The 22490-nt window shown below is 38.7% G+C and overlaps 4 protein-coding genes across 5 annotated transcripts; 2 read left to right on the top strand and 2 right to left on the bottom strand.

The window, feature by feature from the left end:
- The first annotated feature begins 3091 nt into the window (after window positions 1–3091).
- On the top strand, window positions 3092–6228 carry LOC135615604 (gamma-glutamyl peptidase 5-like). The gene is made up of 4 exons (XM_065114361.1): window positions 3092–3448; window positions 4949–5104; window positions 5192–5359; window positions 5850–6228. The coding sequence occupies exons 1-4, from the start codon at window positions 3107–3109 to the stop codon at window positions 5955–5957; spliced, it is 774 nt and encodes a 257-aa protein (XP_064970433.1). The 5' UTR covers window positions 3092–3106; the 3' UTR covers window positions 5958–6228.
- Window positions 6229–6662: 434 nt separating this feature from the next.
- LOC103989429 (ultraviolet-B receptor UVR8) lies at window positions 6663–14418 on the top strand. The gene is made up of 8 exons (XM_009408269.3): window positions 6663–6888; window positions 8220–8375; window positions 11929–12087; window positions 12682–12852; window positions 12944–13075; window positions 13148–13261; window positions 13851–13940; window positions 14022–14418. Exons 1-8 carry the CDS (start codon window positions 6687–6689, stop codon window positions 14198–14200), a joined length of 1203 nt encoding a protein of 400 aa, XP_009406544.2. The 5' UTR covers window positions 6663–6686; the 3' UTR covers window positions 14201–14418.
- Window positions 14419–14899: 481 nt separating this feature from the next.
- Window positions 14900–18637, bottom strand: LOC135615602 (uncharacterized). 2 transcript variants are annotated; one of them, XM_065114359.1, is made up of 3 exons: window positions 17486–18637; window positions 17349–17401; window positions 14900–15457 (listed from the first exon to the last, which is right to left on the bottom strand). In XM_065114359.1, exons 1-3 carry the CDS (start codon window positions 18546–18548, stop codon window positions 15251–15253), a joined length of 1323 nt encoding a protein of 440 aa, XP_064970431.1. In that variant the 5' UTR covers window positions 18549–18637; the 3' UTR covers window positions 14900–15250. The 2 variants fall into 2 exon arrangements, with proteins under 2 accessions (XP_064970431.1, XP_064970430.1); XM_065114358.1 differs by having other exon boundaries at window positions 14900–15478; window positions 17486–18634.
- Window positions 18638–18764: 127 nt separating this feature from the next.
- Window positions 18765–21065, bottom strand: LOC135615603 (LOB domain-containing protein 4-like). The gene is made up of 2 exons (XM_065114360.1): window positions 20360–21065; window positions 18765–20269 (listed from the first exon to the last, which is right to left on the bottom strand). Exons 1-2 carry the CDS (start codon window positions 20947–20949, stop codon window positions 20161–20163), a joined length of 699 nt encoding a protein of 232 aa, XP_064970432.1. The 5' UTR covers window positions 20950–21065; the 3' UTR covers window positions 18765–20160.
- Between the last annotated feature and the right edge of the window lie 1425 nt (window positions 21066–22490).

Raw genomic sequence — 22490 nt, 5'->3', positions numbered from 1 at the left:
TGGTCATTAGGATACTTCTGTTGTAAAGATATGCTGTGATATCACCTTAGGTGGAGATATAATTAGGAAGCAAATTGTTTCATGACAACATTTGCTAGGCTTAAACCTAATGATCCAATTTCTTTTGCTTAGGAATAAGCAGAAGTGCCCACATGTGCAGAATTCTACAGAAGTTCAAATCTTCTTCCTCAGAAATGCAAATTAGCTCTTTCTTGTTCAAGTCATGTTCTGAAAATGTAGTATTTTGAGGCATAATGTAGATATGGATAAGAAAGTGCTCATCCATGTTTACCTATACATCTCCTCTCAATAGAAAGATCCAATTCTAATACTTGAGTGAGCCACTTAGAAACCACATAGGTTTGCAAAAAAATTGTTCTTCCACAACTGCCTTTTTTACAGAGATTAGTCCAACAGCATTTTTCTGTCATGCTTAACATATCCATAGCTGCACTCTTCTGGGAACAAGGTGATGGGCTTTTGCCAAGAAGAGCTACTCTAAACTATGAAAGGAAATTTAAAAGATGATGTTGCCTCCAGATATATTCTCCTAAGATATATAAAATTCTAAGGCACCCAGAATGAACAGGACAAGGATTCCATGAACATCGTGGTTGGATAAGGAATCAAAATTTTAAATTGGCAAGGTGTTTGTTTTATCAGTCTGATATTGGTTATCAGTATGGTTACTAACTCATAATTAAAACATAATAAAAGTAAATAGGCAAGAGGTTTGTTTTATCAGATGACATGAGTACTGTTCTCTTAAGGGGTGAGAAGCTAGTGAGAAGCTAAATCAGAAAAACAAATCTAGAGGGAATATATTCTTCCTGTTTCTCTATAGAATAACAGAGGGGTGTCCTTCTTCCAAAGAACAATCCCTGTCTAGGACTTGGGCACCACCTCCACTTCAAATGATTCTGAGACAAGTACCTCATATTCTTCAGTATCTTTGAAATGTGAGCTGATATGTCAATGGCTCTTCTTCAGTACCTTCAGAAATCCTCATTTGAGCACTTCAGATTCTGATCTACTACATCAGTGGGGAGGTACTACATCCATTGTCAGGTCAGTTGGATTGAGTGTGTTAAGGGCTTGGAATTGTTGACTTGTCTCTGTCTTGTGGTTGCAGCTGGTGAATTGATCAATGCCCCATATCATCTTTTCAGTGGACTTGTCATTGAAGATTCAAGCTAACACAAGAAGTGAATGAATTGTCTAAGATTTTGTTGACAGCACCATGACCCTGTTTTCAGATCTAGTGTGATTTAGCTGCCAATAGTAGCTTTTGCTGCTGCATTAATTGTCCACTAAATTTAGGACTGAATGTGGAGTCGAATTAGGCCTATCATTTCTGATATTTTAGCTTAGTTAGCAATTTTTTCCTGCTTTCTTGCTTCTTATCAGTTCATTTGATCAAGTAATGGAGATTAGATTGAGGAGATGATGCAAAATGAGTTTGTGCCTTGTGGGTATTAACAAGGTGTGGATGTTAAATCAAATGGAACACTCAAGAAAAAGGTCTTTCTTACTGTAAAGTTAGGTGTGCATTATTTATGCATGATGTTCATTACTTTTTTGTGTCCATAGAAGATGGAATCCATCTTGGGATACAAGATGACAAAGCATGTCACATGGTGGGAACAAAAAATTGGTGCAGCAAGACAAAGTTGGCAAGACCAAGAACAGAAGTGTGAGATTGAAATTTGCCATGTGGGTATTAGTATTATGTGGGTGTTGTAATTAATGTTTGATAGAGTGGGTGAGTGAAATATCTGATGGGATATTTGTGGATATTATTTCTTCCGATATCATAATATTTTATTTATTCTACCTAAAAATGAACATTTTCTACATACATTTACAAACCTTAGAAATCTTCCTTATATCACAAACATTATTCCATTAAATCCTATCAAATTCCACTATCAAAAGGTGAGTTAATAGTGTGTAAAACAATAATTAGATAATTCTTAGATCTTTGTCAGTCATATGCCAAGCTTCTCGGTTTTAATTATCTTTATATTATTTGGGATAATTGGTTTGAATATTCGATCGTCCACTAATTTTTTATTTAATAAATATTAAAAAATTATAATCTCATTTTATAAATTTTGAATTGGCTAACCAGCTTAGTCTATAAAGACATTATAAAAAAAATCATATCTTCACAACTTATCCTTTATAAATAATAATAATTATTTTATTTTCTTTTATAGATACTAAGATGCTAATAAGTGTAACATGAGAGTATGCTTCTCATAAACTAATATTGCTTAATTGAGAAAGAAATTTTAAATTCAATAAATTTGCATTATTTTTTCAATCAAACTAATAAATAAGATCATTGTTACAGTGATAGATATCATGTTTCAGTCCATGTATAAATATCTTGTGTGCTATTTAATGAAATAAACTCAAATAAAAAAATCTATTACATGAGTGTCTTGTACATCTATTTAATATTAAAAAAAACTCTGACTAAGATATGAAGGTAAAAATTAATTTCTGCTAAAATTCCTACTTTATACTAACACACCTTAATCATTTGAGATTGTTCATCATAATATGCCAACATACATTGTGGCATTAACACTCCAAACATAATCAAATCTGTGATGCAAGGGCTCCAAATAATTTAATTAATCCCTTCTGAGTTTGTCCCTTCACACTCCAAAATTGCTCAAATCTGTGCTGCAAGGAATCAAAATTTAATTATTTCTTGGTCAGAATCAAAGCTGCATTGCATTCATTTGGAACATTTTGGGACATGAACTACATCTGTTCCTTTGTTCTCTCCTCACTGTTTCTTTGTTCTCCATGCCAACACATCAAGTCTTCCACCCACCAATCATGTAATGACACATCATCACAAGGATTGCTTTGGTCCCCATAACTGAACATGGAACTCTTGCCACCACTCGCCTTTTCTCCTCTATAAAGCACGTTCTCCCCATCACTTTAGCCTCTCTCTCTCTCTCCCTCTCTCTCTCTCTCTCTAGAGGGGAGCTTTCTTCTTCTTCTTCTTCTTCTTCTTCTTCTTCTTCTTCTTCTTCTTCCATACATCATAGGAAGCAAGAGAGAGAGAGAGAGAGGAGAGAGGAGGATGGGAGGGGAAAATGGAGGGGAGGTGGGGAAGAAGGGGAGGCGGAAGTTCGCAGTGCTGCTGTGCGCCGAGGAGTCGGAGTACGTGAAGAAGGTTTACGGAGGGTACTTCAAGGTGTTCGTGGGGCTGCTGGGGGAGGAAGGGGAGACGTGGGACGTGTACCGCGCGGCGCGCCGCGAGCTGCCGTGCATGGAGGACGTCGGCACGTACGACGGTTTCGTGATCACCGGCAGCTGCAACGACGCCCACGGCGACGACCAGTGGATCAACGACCTCGTCTCCTTCCTCAAGACCTTGGATTCCCTCAAGAAGAAGGTCCTCGGTGTCTGCTTTGGCCACCAGGTATACCCGCTTCTCCTCAGTAGTGCATATCTTCTGTCTGTGAAATTACCCCACAGTGGAAACCGGTAATAGTTGGAGCACGCAGAAAACATGATCTTGGAGATTTTTCTCGTAGCAATTTCTTTTAGAGAGATGAGAGAGTAAAAACAATGTGATCAATGTTTGATTTAAAACTCTGTCGGCAGAGATTGGATGTGACAGATACATCAGCCAAGAATATCATTGACAAGCCTAGGCAGATAAGAAGTCTCATCAGACGAAGGTTGATTAATTTATGATTGTGAATAGATTGGTGTCTTTCATGCTTATACCATGGTCGAAAAGCCCCCATTTGAAGGAGGAGATCAGGGGAGAAGACTTCGACGGGAATAATGTGGTGCATGCATAAACAGGGACCCAATCAAAGAATCTGGAAACTGCCATACCTATTTCCACAGCTTGATCATACTCTTACCAACTTTGATGTGACTGGGGAGACTGATTCTAAGTCCATTCTATGTCCTCTCTGAGCTCATCTGTAAGCCTCCATTGTTATGATGAAACCTACTGATCTGCCATTAGGACTACAGATTAGCCTTGATAGTTTTCAATCAATGAGAAGCTAAGTTGTTTATTTGTTTTCCTTTTTAATAAGGTCAGAATACAAATGGGTCAGTCTTCTTCTTGGAGTTGGAGCCCTGGAAATTTTGTCTCTTCATCTTTTATTTTCTTTTTTTATTTTAAGCCTTCCTAGATAGCATTCAAACAAGAAATTTTTTTTTATGACAATAGTACTATTATTTTTTTCTCACAATGTTTACTTGATTTGACATCCATTAAAAAAGTGATGCTTCCATCAATGTGAAATCTGAGAAGTACTATTGTACACAGTCCTATTAGTGTCATCTTTGCAAGGAAGGGAAGAATTCAATTTGGTAGCGCAAACACTGCTTAATTGGATCGCAAAAACAACAAACTTTATCATGACAGCAAGATTCACTCTCTAGGAACAACAATATCATGTGGTGATGTCTAGGGATCAGGTATCATGTGGAGACAATTCATTTGGAACATCCACAAGAGTGGGTGGTCATTAAAGCTGCACAATGCAGGATCAAGCATTGCCAAGTAGCTATCTAAGAAGATTTGTTGCACCATGGGGACCACGGAGGAGATCCACCATCTCTATCCACTGACCACAGAGTGAAGCACCATCTGATTTAGTAACCACAGTAAAGGAGCCATGGCACAACACTCGTCACTGCACTGCCACTGGCCCTCCTCATCCCCATTTCCAGCTTCTTCCTTTAAGAAAATGACAACTGGTGACTGCTTTCTCTCTCTCTCTGTCTTGCATATATGGTATAGACATCATCAACTGGGAAAAACTGTCGATGTGTTTTATAAAGAATAGATCAGAAGAACCTTGTTGATGTGGGATATCTATCTCTCGGATCAATGTGTTCTTTCGGTAACCATGACCAGGAGGCATAGTTTGATGACATCTTTGTCTGTATGCAGATTTTGAGCCGAGCTTTGGGAGGGAAGACTGGCAGAGCAAAGAAAGGATGGGATATAGGAGTGACCTGCATCCACCCCTCTCACTCCACCATCAAGCTGCTGGCTTCTCTCCGCATCCCCTCTCATCTCCGTGTCATCGAATTCCACCGCGACGAGGTTGGCGAAGACGGCTAAAGAACTCAACCTTGCTGTGTCCTCTCCTCCATGCATTCAGCTCATGCTGATGACCCGCTTGCCGTGCAGGTGTGGCAGCTGCCGCCCCACGCGGAAGTGATGGCTTGCTCGGAGAAGACCGGCGTCGAGATGTTCAGATGTGGAGATCACATCATGGGCATCCAGGGTCACCCGGAGTACAACAAAGACATTCTCCTGCACCTCGTCGATCGTTTGCTCCAGCGTAATCTCATTCAGGTACCTTGTATCCATCGGTATTTATTGGTCTGATGATGATCTGGTGTAGGTATAGGTATTATCTTTTTTGAACGATGTTGAACTGCACAGATCGGTATACTGTTCGATAAACTGATACTGTAGATTAGATTCAAATCCTTGGTTGTGATCACATCTGTTCAGAATCCAGGAAAATTATGATACAACAGTTTTTTTCTTTTGTAGATTTTTAGATCTTAATAGATTTTTTCTCTAAAAAGAAAATATGGTGTTACTGTTCATATTCGTCATCATTTAGCAACATGAAAAAAGTAAAGCATGCATTGTTTCATTCTTCAGACTAGCTAAATATGATGATGACAATGAAGGAATTAATAGTCGGTGTCAATATCTAATTCTCAAGAACTTTGAACATCAAATCTTTTTTGAGGAAACTTCAGGTTTGCAACTCTGAAAAATGCAAATATACAATTCTTTTCTATTGAAAGTTGATACAAGTGTACTCTTGCAGACTTGTCATGCTGAAGCAGCAAAGGCAAGCTTGGATGCACAAGAACCAGATCAAGAGGCTTGGAAAAGGCTCTGCAAGGGCTTCCTCAAGGGGCACATCTCATGGTAGCTAACCTTCTTCTGGATCAAACATGGAGCTAAAAGATGTAACCCCTACTGAATTCCACAACTTGTACATTAGCATCACGAGGAGCTCATCATCAGAAGTAGTTGCATCAATTTGGTTCAAAACTCACATTCATGTAGTTGGTGTTTCAGAAAAGAACAGTCATTTCAATCTGCTGTGTTGGATGCAACTTGCTTATAAGTTGTGGATCAATTTGATCAAACAAGTTACATTTCTTTCTACTAAATAAATCAATGAAGTTTATCAGTGCTAAGTTGAGTAGAACAAAATTGCCCCTCAAATTTGTGTTTGTGTGCAATAGCACTTTCAGTAACAAGAGCCATTTGTCACAGATAGAAACAGTACCTTGAGACTACCATAAGTAGAGAAAGCAGCAAAAAGGGATGTATTTATTAAAGCCAAATGCATCAGAAATCATCAAAACATATGAAATTTCTCTCCAAATATATATATATATATATTGATGTATATATATATATATACATATACATATATATATATATATACACACGTATATATAAGCATGATATATAGGCAAAGTTGCATATATATATATATATATATATATATATCCAAATTGTATATGGAATTATATCACAAATTATCTTAAAGAAAACGAAAATTGATATTTTTATTTCAAATCCTAACCATATTATAAATGTGTTCTGAATCGCGTAAGGGTAAACTAAAGAAGTCGAAGAGTCGAATACGATGGAGATAGCTGAAGAGGCGGTGGAGATGGCGGCGGCAGAGGAGGAGGAGGAAGTGTATGCTTGGAGTTGGGGCGCGGGGACCGACGGGCAGCTAGGGACCGGCACCCTCGAAGACCATCACCTCCCCCAGCCCCTCCCCCACCTTCCCACCGCCGTATCTAGGGTCGCCTGCGGTGGCGCCCACGCCGTCGCCCTCACTGGTACTAACTCCCCCCATCAACCAACCCGGAATGAGTTTCTGTTTCTGTTGATTGAGATTTTAGCGCAAAATTGTAGGGCTTTTGTCGTCACTCGATTCAGTATTCGGTACTTTACTTCTTTCTTCATGAAATATCCTTATTTTGCTTGATATAGAATTAATAGCTAGAGTTTCTTCTTTTAAATGATGGATAACACTCCTTGTTGATTAATCCTAAGAGAAACATTAAAGGGAATCACTTGGACATTGCAAAAAATTCGTTGATTGATTCTTGATGAGTTTGCCACACGGTTTGACGCCTTCAAATGATGGTAAATATAATCCATCTTTTGCTATATTTTGATGAATTTGTCCTTCTAGATAAAAAAAATTAAAAAATAAAAACTTACCCTTTCCACCAATTTTACAGAGTTGCTTCTTGATTGTGTGAGCTTTAGCTATAACGAGGAACGTGGATTTTCAGCACCAACCCTTGTCTTGGATGGCATAGCATCTCTCCTTCCATGAATGATCTGCCATGAAGGGTCTGGGGTTCAGTCTCTGCTCTGTTGCAGGCCCAGTATTCCCTCTCAAAAGAAAAAAAAAAAGGAAGAATAATTTATAAGCAAAAAATGTCTCTCCATGGTTCTTCTTGAGCACAAAGGACTTTTATATCACCTTAGACATTTAGTGTACTGTTCACACACAGATCATTATTCTATTCATAATAGATCATTTTTTCTTTGTGGATACATAATTTCCAGGAGTGATATTACTTGTTTTATTTGCCATCATTTATCTTCTTAGAATGGATGTTTACTGCTTAGGTCTAATGGTATCTTACCCTATTTATCAGTAATTTTGTGTATAAGAAATTACCATTAAATTACCATTAAACTACTTGAGAAATAGTTTGGTTTCAAGTGTTGATTTTAGATGTAATTTTAATATATTACCTTTCATAAAAGTTTGTCTTGGATCCTCTTTCTTTAACACACTTCATTGGATGTTTTGATGAACTCCACATAGTGCCTTTGATTATTCTCAATTTAGCTTTATTTTGTCTCTATTTATCTTTTTTTTCTTTTTTAATACTGAGGTTATCCTAAAGTTTTCACTGCTTGATGTGGAACCTAGTAGCTGTTCTCATCCTCTCCCAGCATCTTAGATTGAGCATGATTATGGTTTGAAACTTCTAAAGTTTTATTTCTTACTGTTGACCTACTGTTTTCTTCTTCACATCTAGTATTTGAGATTCCACCTATCTGGTCCTTTATAGTTATTATTGTAACAGATTCTAGAAGCATTTAAGTTATTTAGGTGAAATGCTTCACATGACTTGACCTTTTGTAGGTGATGGTAAGGTTTTGACGTGGGGAAGAGGTCCACATGGTCAACTTGGTCATGGGAAGTTTGAAAGCTGTTCGCGACCGAAGCCTGTAAAATTCCTTGAGAGCTTAACTATGTCCTACGTTTCTGCTGGATGGAATCACTCTGGTTTTGTTACAGGTTTTTACATGCTAGAATGATTATTTCCTCTTCATTGTTCCATCTAAATTTTAAACCGAAAGGCAGTATTCATTCTTAAAAAATTGTTCTCTCATGAGCCAAATTTTAAGTGATTGTGAATCAAATTGTCTGCTTTATTTCTAGATATACGAACAAGTGAATTTTTGTCTTAAATTTATCCTAGGGCATTAAATTATGTGCCATAATAACTTATGTTGACTTTGGTAATGCTGCAGATTTAAACAACATAAAACTTGATGAAACACTATAGTTATCTTTTGGACTCCATATTACAAATTGCATATTTCAAATGGTAAGAAAAGCTTCCTACGGATCTTTATCCTTTTAATGCATGCTTGTGAAATCATAAAAGTCTTGTTATACTTCTGAAATTGTGATGGTAAAAACTTCGGAGGGCTTTTATTGATTTTATGAATTTTGATATTGTTTCTGGAGAAATCAGTTTGCATTTTGTAGCTTATTACTAATCTTAGGAACAATACTTACTATTATGAGGCAAGGAACAAATTAGACTTCCTACTGTAGTTCATATACATGATATTATTGATGATCAATGTTTTTAAAAGTGCTAGGCGCCAAATGGCGTCAAGGTCCCAAAACTCTCAACGCATTAGGCACTCGCCTAGGTGATCGCCCGAGCGAAACAAGACGCTCTCGAATATTAAAATTTAAAAAACATATTACGATTGATAAGTATGATCAAAAAAATAAAAATGACACATCAAATTGGAATTATATAAAGTTCCAAATTATATTGTTCATCTTCTAATAACAAAAATGTCAAAACAAGTTGGTGCGCCCACCTTAAGCCGGTTCATCAAAGTAATTGTACTGTTATGTTCTAAATTCTAACTCCTAATAATGCATCCACCTCAAACGGGTGCATCAAAGTAATCAGCGAAAGGCTAATTACCTATAAAATGAGAAAGAGAGGAGATTGAGAAGTACTCGAAGAAAGGTTGTGGACGAAGATGGGGGTAAAGTGGAAACCAGCGGTGCACAAAGTTGCAGATGGCAGCGAACGAAGTTGCAGATGGTAGCAGACGAAGCGAATGAAGTGGACTAAGGTGGCAGATGAAGTTGCCGACGGCTGCGAATGAAGCTGCAGCGATGGACAAAGCAAACGAAGGCAATAGGAGGGTTTTGCTCGTTGCTTTCACTGGGTCGGTCATAGGGTATTAGTTGGTTTGATTAAACCAACTTAATCGTCCAGGCTCGAACTTGAGTCGAATAGCGACCACTTTGTTTTGAGCGCGCACTCGAGTCGCCCAATGTTGGGCCCAAGTGCATGGTCGAGCAGCTCTTTAGTAAAACGCCCCACCTTGAGGCTTCTTGAGGCGCTCGAGTCTTGCCTCGTCTCGCCTGAGCGCCTAGGCAAGCACCTTTGCAAAATACTATTGATGATAGCTTTCCAGATATGAAGGTACCCAATCTAGTTCTTTATCGTGTTTATATATATATATATATATATATATATATATATATATATATATATATATATATATATATATATATATATATATATATATATATATATAATGTGACATGCATGTCTTCCGTAGATATTATATTATGATGCAACGATAACATTGTTCCACTTGAAAGATACAAACCTAGCATTAAGCTCCTGCTTTAACCAATAATGCATGCATAAAGAAGAGAAATAAAATTGCCTTTATAGATTTTTTTGACTTTGAATTTTAGGGAGAGAACAATTTTATAGAAGAGATTAATTATGTTTAGAAGGTGTTCTCAACTGGTACATTTGTAATCTTAATGTGTCCATTTGTTGTTAGGTTCATGGTTGGATTGTTTAGATTGTTGTTTCCCTAGATATCCATCATCATAATTCTGTTTCTAAATTTTGAATGATTTCTTCCCTCGATGCTAAGAGCTGAGAACTCGTAGTTGTTGCAATAGTTACTCTTAAGAATAGAATCCAACATGATGGTCTAATGAAGCTTAAAGTAGTTTGCATCTTGTGCAGCTTAAGTAGTTCAGGCTCAAGAAATTTGAGCATTGTGTGTTCATTTTATTATCCATATAAAACCACCCATTAATATCCTTTCGATCATGCTGTGTATTTTGAACATGACACAAATATTGGCTTTGTCATTTAATTATAATATTGGTTGAATGCAATGCCATGATTGTTACTGGTTCTGTATCATGAGCATCAATTACAGCAAGGACACCTTATTTTTCCACGGCGAAGATTTGGTCTGTTAAATCCCACTCATTTAATTGAACCACAATGGTGAAAGTAATTTTGCTTTCGTAGTGGCTGGTGTACCAACTCAAATAATTTCAGAAGACAAGAATTTTAGGTTTCTGCTAATTGTAAATTTCTACAGCTGTCTGAAGTGCCACTTCATCAATTTTGGATTTCCTGGTAGTATTCTAGAGTTCTATCCCAAGAAACTGGGTAGTTATTTAATTTTTTTATTAGTAGAAATTTGATGTTGTTTTTCTCTGGGTTTATACATCCTGTTACATATGCCAATTATTGTTTAACCTTTGATAGCTACGTTTTCTTGTTGGAAAATATGTTTTAGCTTTTGTTGCTAAACATTCAAATATTGTGCACCATGTTTTCCCATCATACTTTGTGATTCGTCTATAATCCATTATGAAGCTTTGAGGCTTCGTGGATCATATCTTATTATAAGCATATCATTTCATCACTAGAATTGTGTTTGCCTACTCATGGTAGTTCCATAGGTTAGAAAGATTGCATATGGAACTATGGTTGTAACAGAGTGATACATCAACATTCTCCTGATCAAAGTATTCCCTAATTTCCTACTCTAAAAAACATAGGTACCTGATTCTGCAAGCATCATGTTACAACAGGATGTCAACATTGTTTATTTGCAAGCAAACTCATACATCCATCTTAATTTGCACTAGAACATGTAGACTGGTATGAGCACCAGTTGTTTTGTCAGTTCATGTCAGTTTTAACTTATACACAGTTGCATTATTCATTATAATTCTCTTGCTGTGTATCGTGTATCATGTATACACTCCTATAGTATCTGCTCCATGATCCACATCTTGTACTATCTGCCTATCTTGGTTGAGATTAGTCAGAATCCATTAGAAATGGCTGGAATTGCCCAAGATCTGCCAGAATTAGCCAAGTTATTCTCTGAATCAGTTCTGTTTTGGACAAGATTGGCATGTTGTTGACTCAGATTGGTATGTGGATCAGCTGAACTCAACCTGCATAGTCTGAGAGATCAAGGGTGATCCTTGAGCTGGAATCACCTTGCCGCAAAGTATTGCGAACTTGGATCACCTCGTATCACCCATTTTCTGACTGGTTCTTTATTTAGTTGTACAATTATTTATTCTAATTCATTTCAGCCACGAACTTAGCATTTGTTTTTGTCTCCAGCTTTTTTGCTCTTTTTCTTGTAAGCAACTGTGACTTCTATTGGTCATTCTGATATTCTTTTGCTGTTCTTTTAGAGCATCTATCTGAGTTTTTTTTTTTTAAATAATGGATCTTCCTCATATCCCTTCATAGATACGGGATGTCTCTTTATGTGTGGAGATGGCTCATTTGGACAGCTTGGCAATGGGGACAATCAGTCACATGGCTCTCCCTTTAAAGTCCTATTTTTTGTTTCACAACATGTTAAGCAAGCAGCATGTGGAATGCGTCATTCTCTCGCCTTGGTAACAGGTAAAAACATTCATGAGTTTTAGCTCTGTATTAAAATTTATAGCCCAACATGCCAATTCAGTTGGCCTTTTACAAGTCACATTTGCAAAGTTGAAGAAGAAAAGCATTGGTGTTAAAATAAGAGACCATGCATGTTATTATGAACTCCTTAGTTTAAGAATTATATTTCAGAGAAATTTGATACTGTGACATCCTATTGATCTCTTTTATGCTCTTCCCACAATCATCAAATAGAAGCTTGGAAATTTCTAATAACTTTTAGTGCCTTTTGCCATGTTTGTCATGTGCTTGATTATGTAAGTACGAAGTCATATTCCTATCCTAACGTTCATCGCCTTGGAAATATTCATGTCTACACACTAGTGTAATCGTATCATATTAAGGAAATCTCTGTTGTGTACTCTAGCTGCGGCTGCTGATAAATTCTATGTTTTTCTTGATAAGCAAATCTTAGACCTAAGCTTCATTCTTCCAAATAGTAGGACAAAATTGTTTTGAATATGTTCAGAATTTTGCTGCCAATATGAGTTTCTCATCATCATGGATGTATCTTCTATTAATCGGTAATTTTAATACACCATACTATTTAAGCAGGATCTTCAGGTGATATGATTTATGGTTTTGGCTCTGGGAGACATGGACAAATTGGTAAGCATCTATCTGGAGGCCAAAGATTACTTAATCTTCCTGCAGCTGTTCAAGGATTTGATGACCGTAAAATAGTCAGCATCCATGCCAATGGCGATCATAGTGCTGCATTATCAGGTATGTCCGTATTAATTAAATGTAATAGTGCTTATGTTTTTCCTCTTGACTTTTTGAGTTATTAAACATGCAATTGCTTATTTTGCATCAGCTAGTGGACAGTTATACTTATGGGGTAGACGATTCAGTGGAAATGTTGATAATCATATCCCCCAAATTGCACCGCTGTCTCTACGGATTTCACAAGTTGCTCTTGGATGGAATCATGCCTTAGTAATGGCTGGTACTTCTTTTTAAGAGTAGTGTTAGATTATATATATAGCATGTTATGATTAGTTTACCGACTGCCTCACAGATGGATTCGTTTATATGCTTGGTGGGAGCCGCCATGGTCTACTCGCAGAGACTCGAAAAGTGAACTTGGTGGAGCATGGATTACCTACGCTTGCTTCATGTACCACCTCAAATGGTATCTTTTGTTCTTTTTTATATAAGAATTTATTGACCAATAAAAAGGAATCATTCCATGTATTTACGGATGAAATTATCTCAATCTGTATAAAAATCAAGCTGGCAACGTTTGACTTTACCTGTCTCTTGAGATACCAAACTCTTGCAAGACTAATTATTTCATATCTTTTGTTGTTCGCTATTACTTTTTTTCTATGTACTGTAAGATTTGGTTCTCTCATACTCTTCAGGCACTGATGCCTGAACTCTAAATTTTAAGTCTTGACAACAACAGATTTGCATGCACAAGGCTGAGTTGCTATTCAAATTTGGTATATTTTGTAGCCATCTGATGTGATTCCCCATTAAAATGACCAATTGTTTTTGGTATACAAATACTGAATGACTCAAAAGTAGGTGAATTACTGATCTGGTGAGAAAAGCCTTTACTGTTAGTCAAGATAAAGCTCTTATAAATTGGCATTCTTTGTCAGTACAGTTATTCACGGCTTAAGTGACTGTTGAATATCATGGAATTTTAAATATTCTTTGCTTTAGTCAACTTGATTTGTTCCTGGCAAGTGAGTCGTCTTATATGTGACTCCTAGGTTCTCCTCTCACTCTGGAGAGAGTTCCCTGCCTTGATGAGAAGGTGGTGAGCATTGCAGCAGGTGCTGAACATTCTGCTCTTGTAACAGGTGAGACAAACAACACATGGTTGCCTCTCTCTTTTATCTGTCTGATGCAATTAACGTTATTTACTATGGCATATTTATCAGAGAAAGGATCGGTAATGACATGGGGCTGGGGGGAGCATGGCCAGCTTGGCCTGGGGGACACATCTGATCAAACACGCCCACAGGAGGTAAAGTTGGACTGCAATGGATCATTTCTTTGGACTCAATTTGCGGTATATTGTGGCAGTGGATTTACAATTGTCGCAAAAGCAACAGAGTAACATTGTTTATGCAAGTCCAGTTGGAGAGTAATATCGTTTATGTAAGTCCTGTTGGAGATGATGTAAATTGAGCAGCAAATTATGCTAGGGATTAAAATTTTGATTCATTTTGAAGAGGGGACTGATTCAGATATTTGTATTCTACTTATGATGTATCATCAAGTAATTAATATATGTATTCTTTTTGGGGAAAATAAAGTTGGAGAAGATGAATTCCATTTCTCTGCCACAATTCTGTATGATTTCTTGTTGTAACTTTTCAGACTCGAAAGTTGGAGCCTTCTGCTTCTAATGTAATGTCGTTATAAAGAGTTAGGAAACCATAATTTTCTTCACATGGCTGAAGGCATGGTGGTCCGGTCACCGCCTCGTGCTCCGAGGCTATCTTAAAATATTCCCTTGTTCTGTGTCACATCATGCAGCACTGTGATGCTTATGGGTACCGCAGGTGAGCATATGCTACACGGGATTGATAGGAGATATTTTAATAATTAACTGTCGTTGACATGCAAAAAAATGTCAAGGGGGAGTGTAGGGGGGACGTTGACCTTAGCAGAGAAACCATCGAGAAGCTAGATTTCATCTAGAGTCGATCTTAATATTATCTTTAATAGGTCGAGATTACGCGAAGACCACCTCAGCCATTCGGATACATATGTCATATAATCATCCGTTATAACATGCAAGCAAGACTCAAAATAAAGCAACAAAATTTGTTTATACATATTCTTATATACCTCACCTCATCCCTGCATAAAGAAAACAAAATATTCATCACTTTAGTAAAGAAAAGAAACCATGGCAGGATTATTACATGCCGCTACATAGGGGCTGCCAGAGTAACATTGTGCTTCTTCTCAGCTTGAAGCACTTCAAATGCTTCATTATTTCCTACATCTGAGTTCTTTCTGATAGTACAAATATATCTGATGCTTCATAAGTGACGATGGTTACCTGATAATTTTGTTCACAGAGGAAATTTCATTTTAGGATCATTCTGACTTGTGGTCATACCAATGATGCAGCTCACTGTATCTCCAAGCACTGATGCTAATCTTCATGGCCCAACTTCCTGAACTTTGGAGGAAGAGATTCGTCCAAGTTCGCGTTTCGCTTGATACTGAGGTTGCGCGTCAATCCAATTGTTGAAGAGACTGTGTTTCTTCTCTTAAATCTCCCCATGTTCCAAAATGAAAAAGGTTCTTCTGGTTCACTCAAGCATACAGAAGTTCTCTCAAGATGGTTTACTGTCGTATTCTGAGGCAAGATATGAGGGTCCTGTCAGTGAGAGATCAAGGGTCAATTTTAGAACAAAATGAAAAAGCTGTTTGGGCAACTGAGTACTGACACCAGACAAGGGATTTCAAATCTATCAGCACTAGAATTCAGAAATATAAATAAGTGATAACCAATTTACTACAAAGTTCAACCTATTGTAACAAAAGAACAAACACAGGACAATTGCATAAATGACCATGAAGGATATGCCCATATTGCACACCATGTGACTGGTTACACATTTGGTGGTCCCATCTCATCCATGCTTCAAGGATAACCACATCTTAGGTATCAACATGGACCACTATGCATCAGTCACCATTAAGGGGTTGATAGGAACACTTCAAATTTCTAGCAGCCCAATTAACCTGCTAGGCATGTAAATTGTACAGACCAAACACTTTTTTGAAACTAATGGTCATGCCAAACTAAGGGCTAATCGACTAAACTACTATAGAGAAACCTATTAAGGATAAAGATGTTGATCAACGAATTAACTTGAAGGTGAACAAAGAGATTAAACAAGAGCAATAACCAACAAAACCTCAGGCTTACAATGCATTTGATAGACTCTTGACACAACACGGACAATGAGTTGATGTCAACTAAAGCTAGGTACAAAATCTTACATGTAGTCTTCACCCTTTTGGAAGTTAAGATACTCCTGAAGGCGGGTGGTGCAAGGTCCTATATTGAGTCATGACAATACAAATGGACCATCTCCATATGCTTCTTCATATGGGCAAACTTATTGTTTGTCAGACAGACAATAAAAAAATGGGGTACTCCTAGTATGCTGAGGGGAGTAGTAGGACTATTCAATACATAAAGAAAGATTCAGAACTACCTGCAATTCCCATAAGAGAATCCAAAGGATTTTACATGGATTATTAGTCCAAATAAAAAAAAAAGAAAGAAATCATGAAAATATATGACTCGGGTTCCTACTAAATCATGAAGTTCGAGCAATGTTGGCTTGCCTAGTCCAAATAAATCTCCACATGCTAATAGGAACTTAAGGTAAGGGATGTTGATGAAATCTGGTTGTTGGGCAGGAAAGGTCTTCATCAGCTAGTCTTTATATGGGTGAATTTGATACATAAACTTAGAATCTTTCCTTTTCTTTTGAGATTTATCGGTACCAAAGTATATTCCTAATATTGGCACATTTCAATCAGGACCAGGAAGGTCTACATGACTTTTCCATCGGAATTTATGCCAATCTAAGTTTTCTAAGATTAAAAAAGGCTTAATTACCTAAATAGTCCTTCAGCATTTGGTGCTAGTACAAGTTGATCCTCAAACTATTTTGTGTCAAACTGGTCCTTGAACAAAGTTCGGTACCAATCAAATCCTTCTATCATCTATCACCATTGACAAATAACAAATTAGTGATGTTAGTCATAGTCAGCCTTTTTTTCTTCTTTTTTTTTTTGTGCTAAGTGGGCTTTAACAATTGACATGGCATACAAATCAATTCCATAGTACAAGAAGAAAAATTAAAATTTGACGTTTTGAGATCAAGTTTGGGAGGTTTCAAGAATAGGTTTGAGCCAGTGAGTATTTTGTCTTGTGAATACCAAGCCGATGACATGAGAAATGTTAAAAGTCGAATCCACAAAAAGGTTATCACAACTCATCCATCCATTATTGCTACCAAAAGGAAGATGACAGAAAATTTTGACTGATATAGGACCAATAATGGAGAACCAATTTGATGCAAAAGATAGGCTGAGGACCAACTCAAAAGAGCACTGATGCTTGAGGACTATCCAGGAAATTTAACCTTGAAAAAAGGTCTTTTCAGTGATATTCCATGCATTTGAAGCTTGAAACCCAATTAGTTGATCAAGGGGAAGAAGAAACTTACACAAAATGTTCTAATTGAGCCAGCACCATCAGCACCATCATTGTAAGCAGCACCTGTAATAGAAACAGATTAAGACTACTCCAGGCATGCAGATTTATCTTTCCGAACAACAGAAGCAAGTTCCAGAGAGGGCTCACCTCTGCTTCTTGCTGCATGCTGAACAGAAGTACAACTCGCACTCCATTGATCGGTAGAGAAGTGTCGCTTTTCATACGGTCTCCAAGATGGAAGATCATCAGCCACTGGCTGTGGTGGGAAGTAAGACATGGGCAGTGACGATCTCAATTGACTCCGATGCTCCAAAATTTTGGTGTTTCCGTCGTCCGTTGGATGGCCAACGATTACCTTGTTCCTAGCAATCGTGTAATCCGAGTTCAAGGATGGCCGAAACTGGAAGAATGGGGACAATTTCACCTGGTCGTGGACATCAGGCGCCCTCCTCGGAGGAAAGCACACATTCACCTGATCTAATTGTTCCTCGCCATGTACAGATTCAATCCGACTTCCGAGACGAGATCCGAGCATTCCCCTTTCTCCATTCGAAGCTTCCCCGAGGTGAGCCATCCTGCGGAAGAGAGGAAAATAACCGCGGTGGTGGTACTTCCCGCTTCCAAGAACCCTTTCCCCGCCACTGCTGTCGCGGCCGAGGCTCTCCTGTGCTCCTCGACGAAGGGCGGGGTTCCTTGATCTGAGCTGGAAGGGGCCGAACCCACTGACCGATCGCTCTCCTTCGTCGCCATACACGATCTGCGGCGGCGGTAGCGGCGACCGAAGCCGGGGGACGCCCGCGATGGGCCTCCTCTCGAACAGGTTGAGGTAGCGGCGGTCGACGAAAGGCGAGTTGAGATTGGAAATGGAAGTCCGGGTGCGGGACTCGTCGGTGGAGATCGTATGCGGGTAGTTGTCGTCGTTGTGGCGGCTGAGGACGACGCCACCTTCACCGGCATCCGCCGGGAGCTTCCGGCGGGCAGGCGGCGTCGGAGGAGGCGGCGCGGCGGTAGGCGGGAGGGACAGGAGCCTCATGTGCAAGCGGCTGATCCAGGAAGAGCAGAGGGCCCGGCTCCGCTCGCCGTGGCGGTAGAAGAAGCCGCCCTCGCCCTCGCCTCCGCCTCCGCCTCCATCTCTACCACCGATGTGGGCATTGGTGCTCTTGCTGCCCACGGAGCTCTTCAGAGAAGACGGCACTGGATTCAGAGACATATAAACAAACAGAAGGAGCGAAGTAGAGAAACACGGAGAAGAAGAAGAAGTAATCCCCCATTTTATGTCGGTCGTTCATATCAGTCTGCTGTCTGCTGCTTTCTTTTCTTCCCGATGGAGACGTTATATTTCGGAAAATGACGGCCGCTTTATCAAAACGCTATAAACTATCAGAGCGGTAAATAAACAAAAACAAAAACAAAAACAAAAAAACTGCTACGACTCGGACTGGTGGTTATATAAAACGGGCGTTATATGAGGTGATGGTATCGGTTTCTGGGACAGGTGGAGAGAGGACAGACAAGATTCGGAGCTGATCCGTGATGGAGAAGGGGACATAAAAGATGGCCGCCCCACTAAGCCACAGATTGGACTCCTGTGCGCGGAATCTGCCTTTTAGTTGGCACTACCAGCAGTAACAGTAGCTGTAGGAACAGTAATTATTTGTATTTTAATAGGATCCATATATGAAGTATATTGTTGTCTTAAACTGATCTAAGAATCAATCATAGTCCAAGAGTTAAACCAAGTAAAGTGAAAGGGAAGAACACAGTAGAAAAAGAAGATAGATAGATATATAGGTAGATAGATGGATGGATAAATACAGAGATAGATATATTGATAATCAAATTGATAGATAGATAGATAAGATAGATTGAAAGTTTAGATAATCAGATAGATGAATAAGTTTAGATAAATAAATCGGCAGATCGATAGATAGAACACTGATAGAAATCAGAATATGTTCAGCAATGAAGAGAGAGTGAGAGAGAGAATGCATACCTTTGTTTTGCCTGATATGAATATGAAATCATTGCACCATACTCTGCGGTAAAAAGATAATAATACGTTGAATATTTCAACTAAATTTCCCACTACTTTCAGAAAATGAGAGAAGACAACTAATACATATATAGAGAAAGAAAGAGAAAGAGGAGTATTCAGAAAGAAAGAGAGAAAGAGAGAGAGGTTTGAAGACAACCTTATTCTTTACAGTCGATTAATATGAGCAGCAGCAGCAGACTTTCTCCTCTGTTCATGTTTGGTTAAGAGATTGCCTTTCTTTTACAACCTCTTAACATCAGAATAAAATCATGAATCTAATTCTTATTATTTCTTCATGCTCATTGCATGAATGCAGCAAGCATTGTTATGTCTTCATGCTCGATACAGAGATGACAAATTCGTTAACCTAATGTTTACAGAAATGGAGCATGGAATACATGGATATGATATATTTTTGGTGGCTAAATTGACAGGATGTTCCATGTAAAATCTAAGCAACTTTGAACTAGCAAGTAATCAGATCATTTTTTCCTTATTAATCAAACTTTACGATACCTTTTCACCCAAAATGTCAACAAAATTGCAGGGAAAAAGAAATATGATTCCCACAAGGATTAGTTCTTCTGTGTGTTATGGTAGTAAGTGAAGCAAAAAAAACTACGTACTACCCTAGCAAAAGAATCGCTTTATTCATCACAAACCTCAACTCCTTGCTAATATGTGCTGCGGAAATCCAACATCGCCGGGTATTATTAGCAGAGATTATATGAGACATGGGTGGCGAAGAAGATTACAGTGAAGCAATTGGAAGCCCGGGAGGTGGCCCTCAGTTGACGGCGCTGGTGAGAGTGAAGCAAGCGGCGGCGCTCTTGAGTTCGTTCCGTGAGACGTGAGCCATCGCCGAGTGCATCGTGTCCTTGAGCGGAGACTCGGAGCTGGTCGAGAGGATCGAGCAAGCAGTTTCCATCAGAATTGTGATTGAGATCGTAGGAAGTCGAACGATACAGTGAGCGCAAGTTTTGGACCATGATTCGTAGACTCCGTCTTCGTCTATGGCGTCGAAGTCGGGTGAGATCTCATCGTCCATCGGGGCATGCAGGGCGGAAGAATGGTGAGCCCAGAAACGTTCCGCCGCCTTCATGTTGATGTCGTTGTTGTCGGCGATGCTGCAGCTCTCGACGATGGAGATGCCGTTGTCGAGGAGAAGGTAGCTGGCGGCGCCATCGATCATGGTAGAAGAGGAGGAGGAGGAGGAGGCGGCGAGCTGGTGGTGGCGGTGGAGCAGGAGCTGACTGTTGGTGGCCTCGAGCTCCTGCTCCAAGTGGTGGATATGCAGGTGCAGGGAGCAGATGAGGCCGAGGCAGCCATGAACGGGGTCGCGGTCGCGGATGTTGGACTCGTAGATGATGGACTTCATGGCCTCGGCCTGCTCCGGCGGGTCGAGGCGGTTAATGATCTTGAGGATGTTGCTGACGCCGAACAGGCGGTGGCAGTTCAGGAACTGCTTCGGCTGGTCGGCCGGGAAGTAGGCGGCGAGGGGGCAATCCGCCGCACATCTCCGCCGCTGGTACTTGCATGCCGCGCATGATTGGTTCGTCCCCCCCTTCACCGTCATCACCTCCGTCTCCTTCTTCCGCCGCCGCCACCGCAAGTGGTGCTGTTGCTACTTGAACGAGGCAATCACGTCGAGGTGGTGGAGGAGGGAGAGGAGGCGAGCGTTAGAAGACACCGAGTCGGATAGAGAGAGAGGATGGGTAGTTGCGGATTTGGCGGCGGGATGGGCGCACGTGTAAAAGGTCGGAGCGGGTGACAGACTCGAAGGTGGACCAAGTCGCACGGAATCACTGCCTTATTGTTTTTTTCTTTTTTTGCTTTTTCTACTTTTTTAGATTTTTCAAAAAATTATAGTTGTTACAATACTTTTAAGTAAGACAGTCTTTTTTGTCTAACTTAACATTACGATAATAATCATGACTTTTAAGGATGCATCATATCGATCGATCCATATGACGTAGATTGGACTTGGCATTACCCGTATAAAGGGCTGAACGGATACAAAATCTGAAAATAAGAGTTGCTCTCGAGAAAAATTCAATAAGAAAATAGTTTTTTCGAAAAATCATCGAAAGAATGTTTAGTTTGTTTTTTTTTCTTTTCCTTCTTCTATTTATCTTGAAGGAATATTTTAATGCATTTTACCATGAGTATATTAACAGGAGGAGTATGATTGTATTGGTTGGATAAGTGATCATATTATACAAATGAGATAATGTTTGATAATTGCTTTTAGGTAAAACCAATCTTTTAGGATATTTTTAGTTGCACAAAAAACACTTGTGGTAAATTAATTTTCTTGTGTTGGGATGATCTCCAATTAAATATACAGTTTTTTTTTTTTTTTTGATAAAAACTACCACCAATTAGTTCAATAGTAGATGTGCAATTTGTTTCATATATGAGGATGGAGCAGTTCAAATTGAAGGTTCAATTGGGGAGAATGATGGTCTCATGAATGAAACATTCTGATGTGGGAATTGAAGTGTTCCAAGTGAAGTGACAATTTAAAGAGACTACAATAGCTTATTGATGTGCAATCCCACAATTTCTTATGGACAATTTGCAGACTTAGTTTTTTTTTATATATCTCAAACAATGTATATTTATTTGGTCAAACAATTATCCATTCAAAAGGATACAGAAGTAGTTCATCTTCCAGCATTCCTCCTGATTTCTCCTCATCCTATTTTGGATTTGATTCACTGTATTTTGCATCACAAATATTAGTTTCAGTTGTAGATATGGTATATAGCTGGTAAAAATGCTCATACATGTGATATGGATATAAAATAAAATAATTTCACATGTGAAATTTCTCCTAGGCATCTACATACTAATATTTTATTTTATTAGGCATATATATATATATATATATATATATATATATATATATATATATATATATATATATATATATATATATATATATATATATATATATATATATATATATATATATATATATATATATATATATATATATATATATATCCTCTTCACACACAGCTTTATACATCTTTTAGCATGCCGTGTGGTTGCTGTTGAGTTCATTGGCAGGCAAATTCCCAGTGCCTTTCTGGAGAGGGTGAAGGAGCTTTC

The sequence above is a fragment of the Musa acuminata genome, chromosome BXJ2-6, assembly GCF_036884655.1.
Source record: "Musa acuminata AAA Group cultivar baxijiao chromosome BXJ2-6, Cavendish_Baxijiao_AAA, whole genome shotgun sequence".
NCBI classification, from domain to species: Eukaryota; Viridiplantae; Streptophyta; class Magnoliopsida; order Zingiberales; family Musaceae; genus Musa; species Musa acuminata.
Note: the sequence above shows the minus strand (reverse complement) of the source record. Positions and strands in the feature narration are given on the sequence as shown.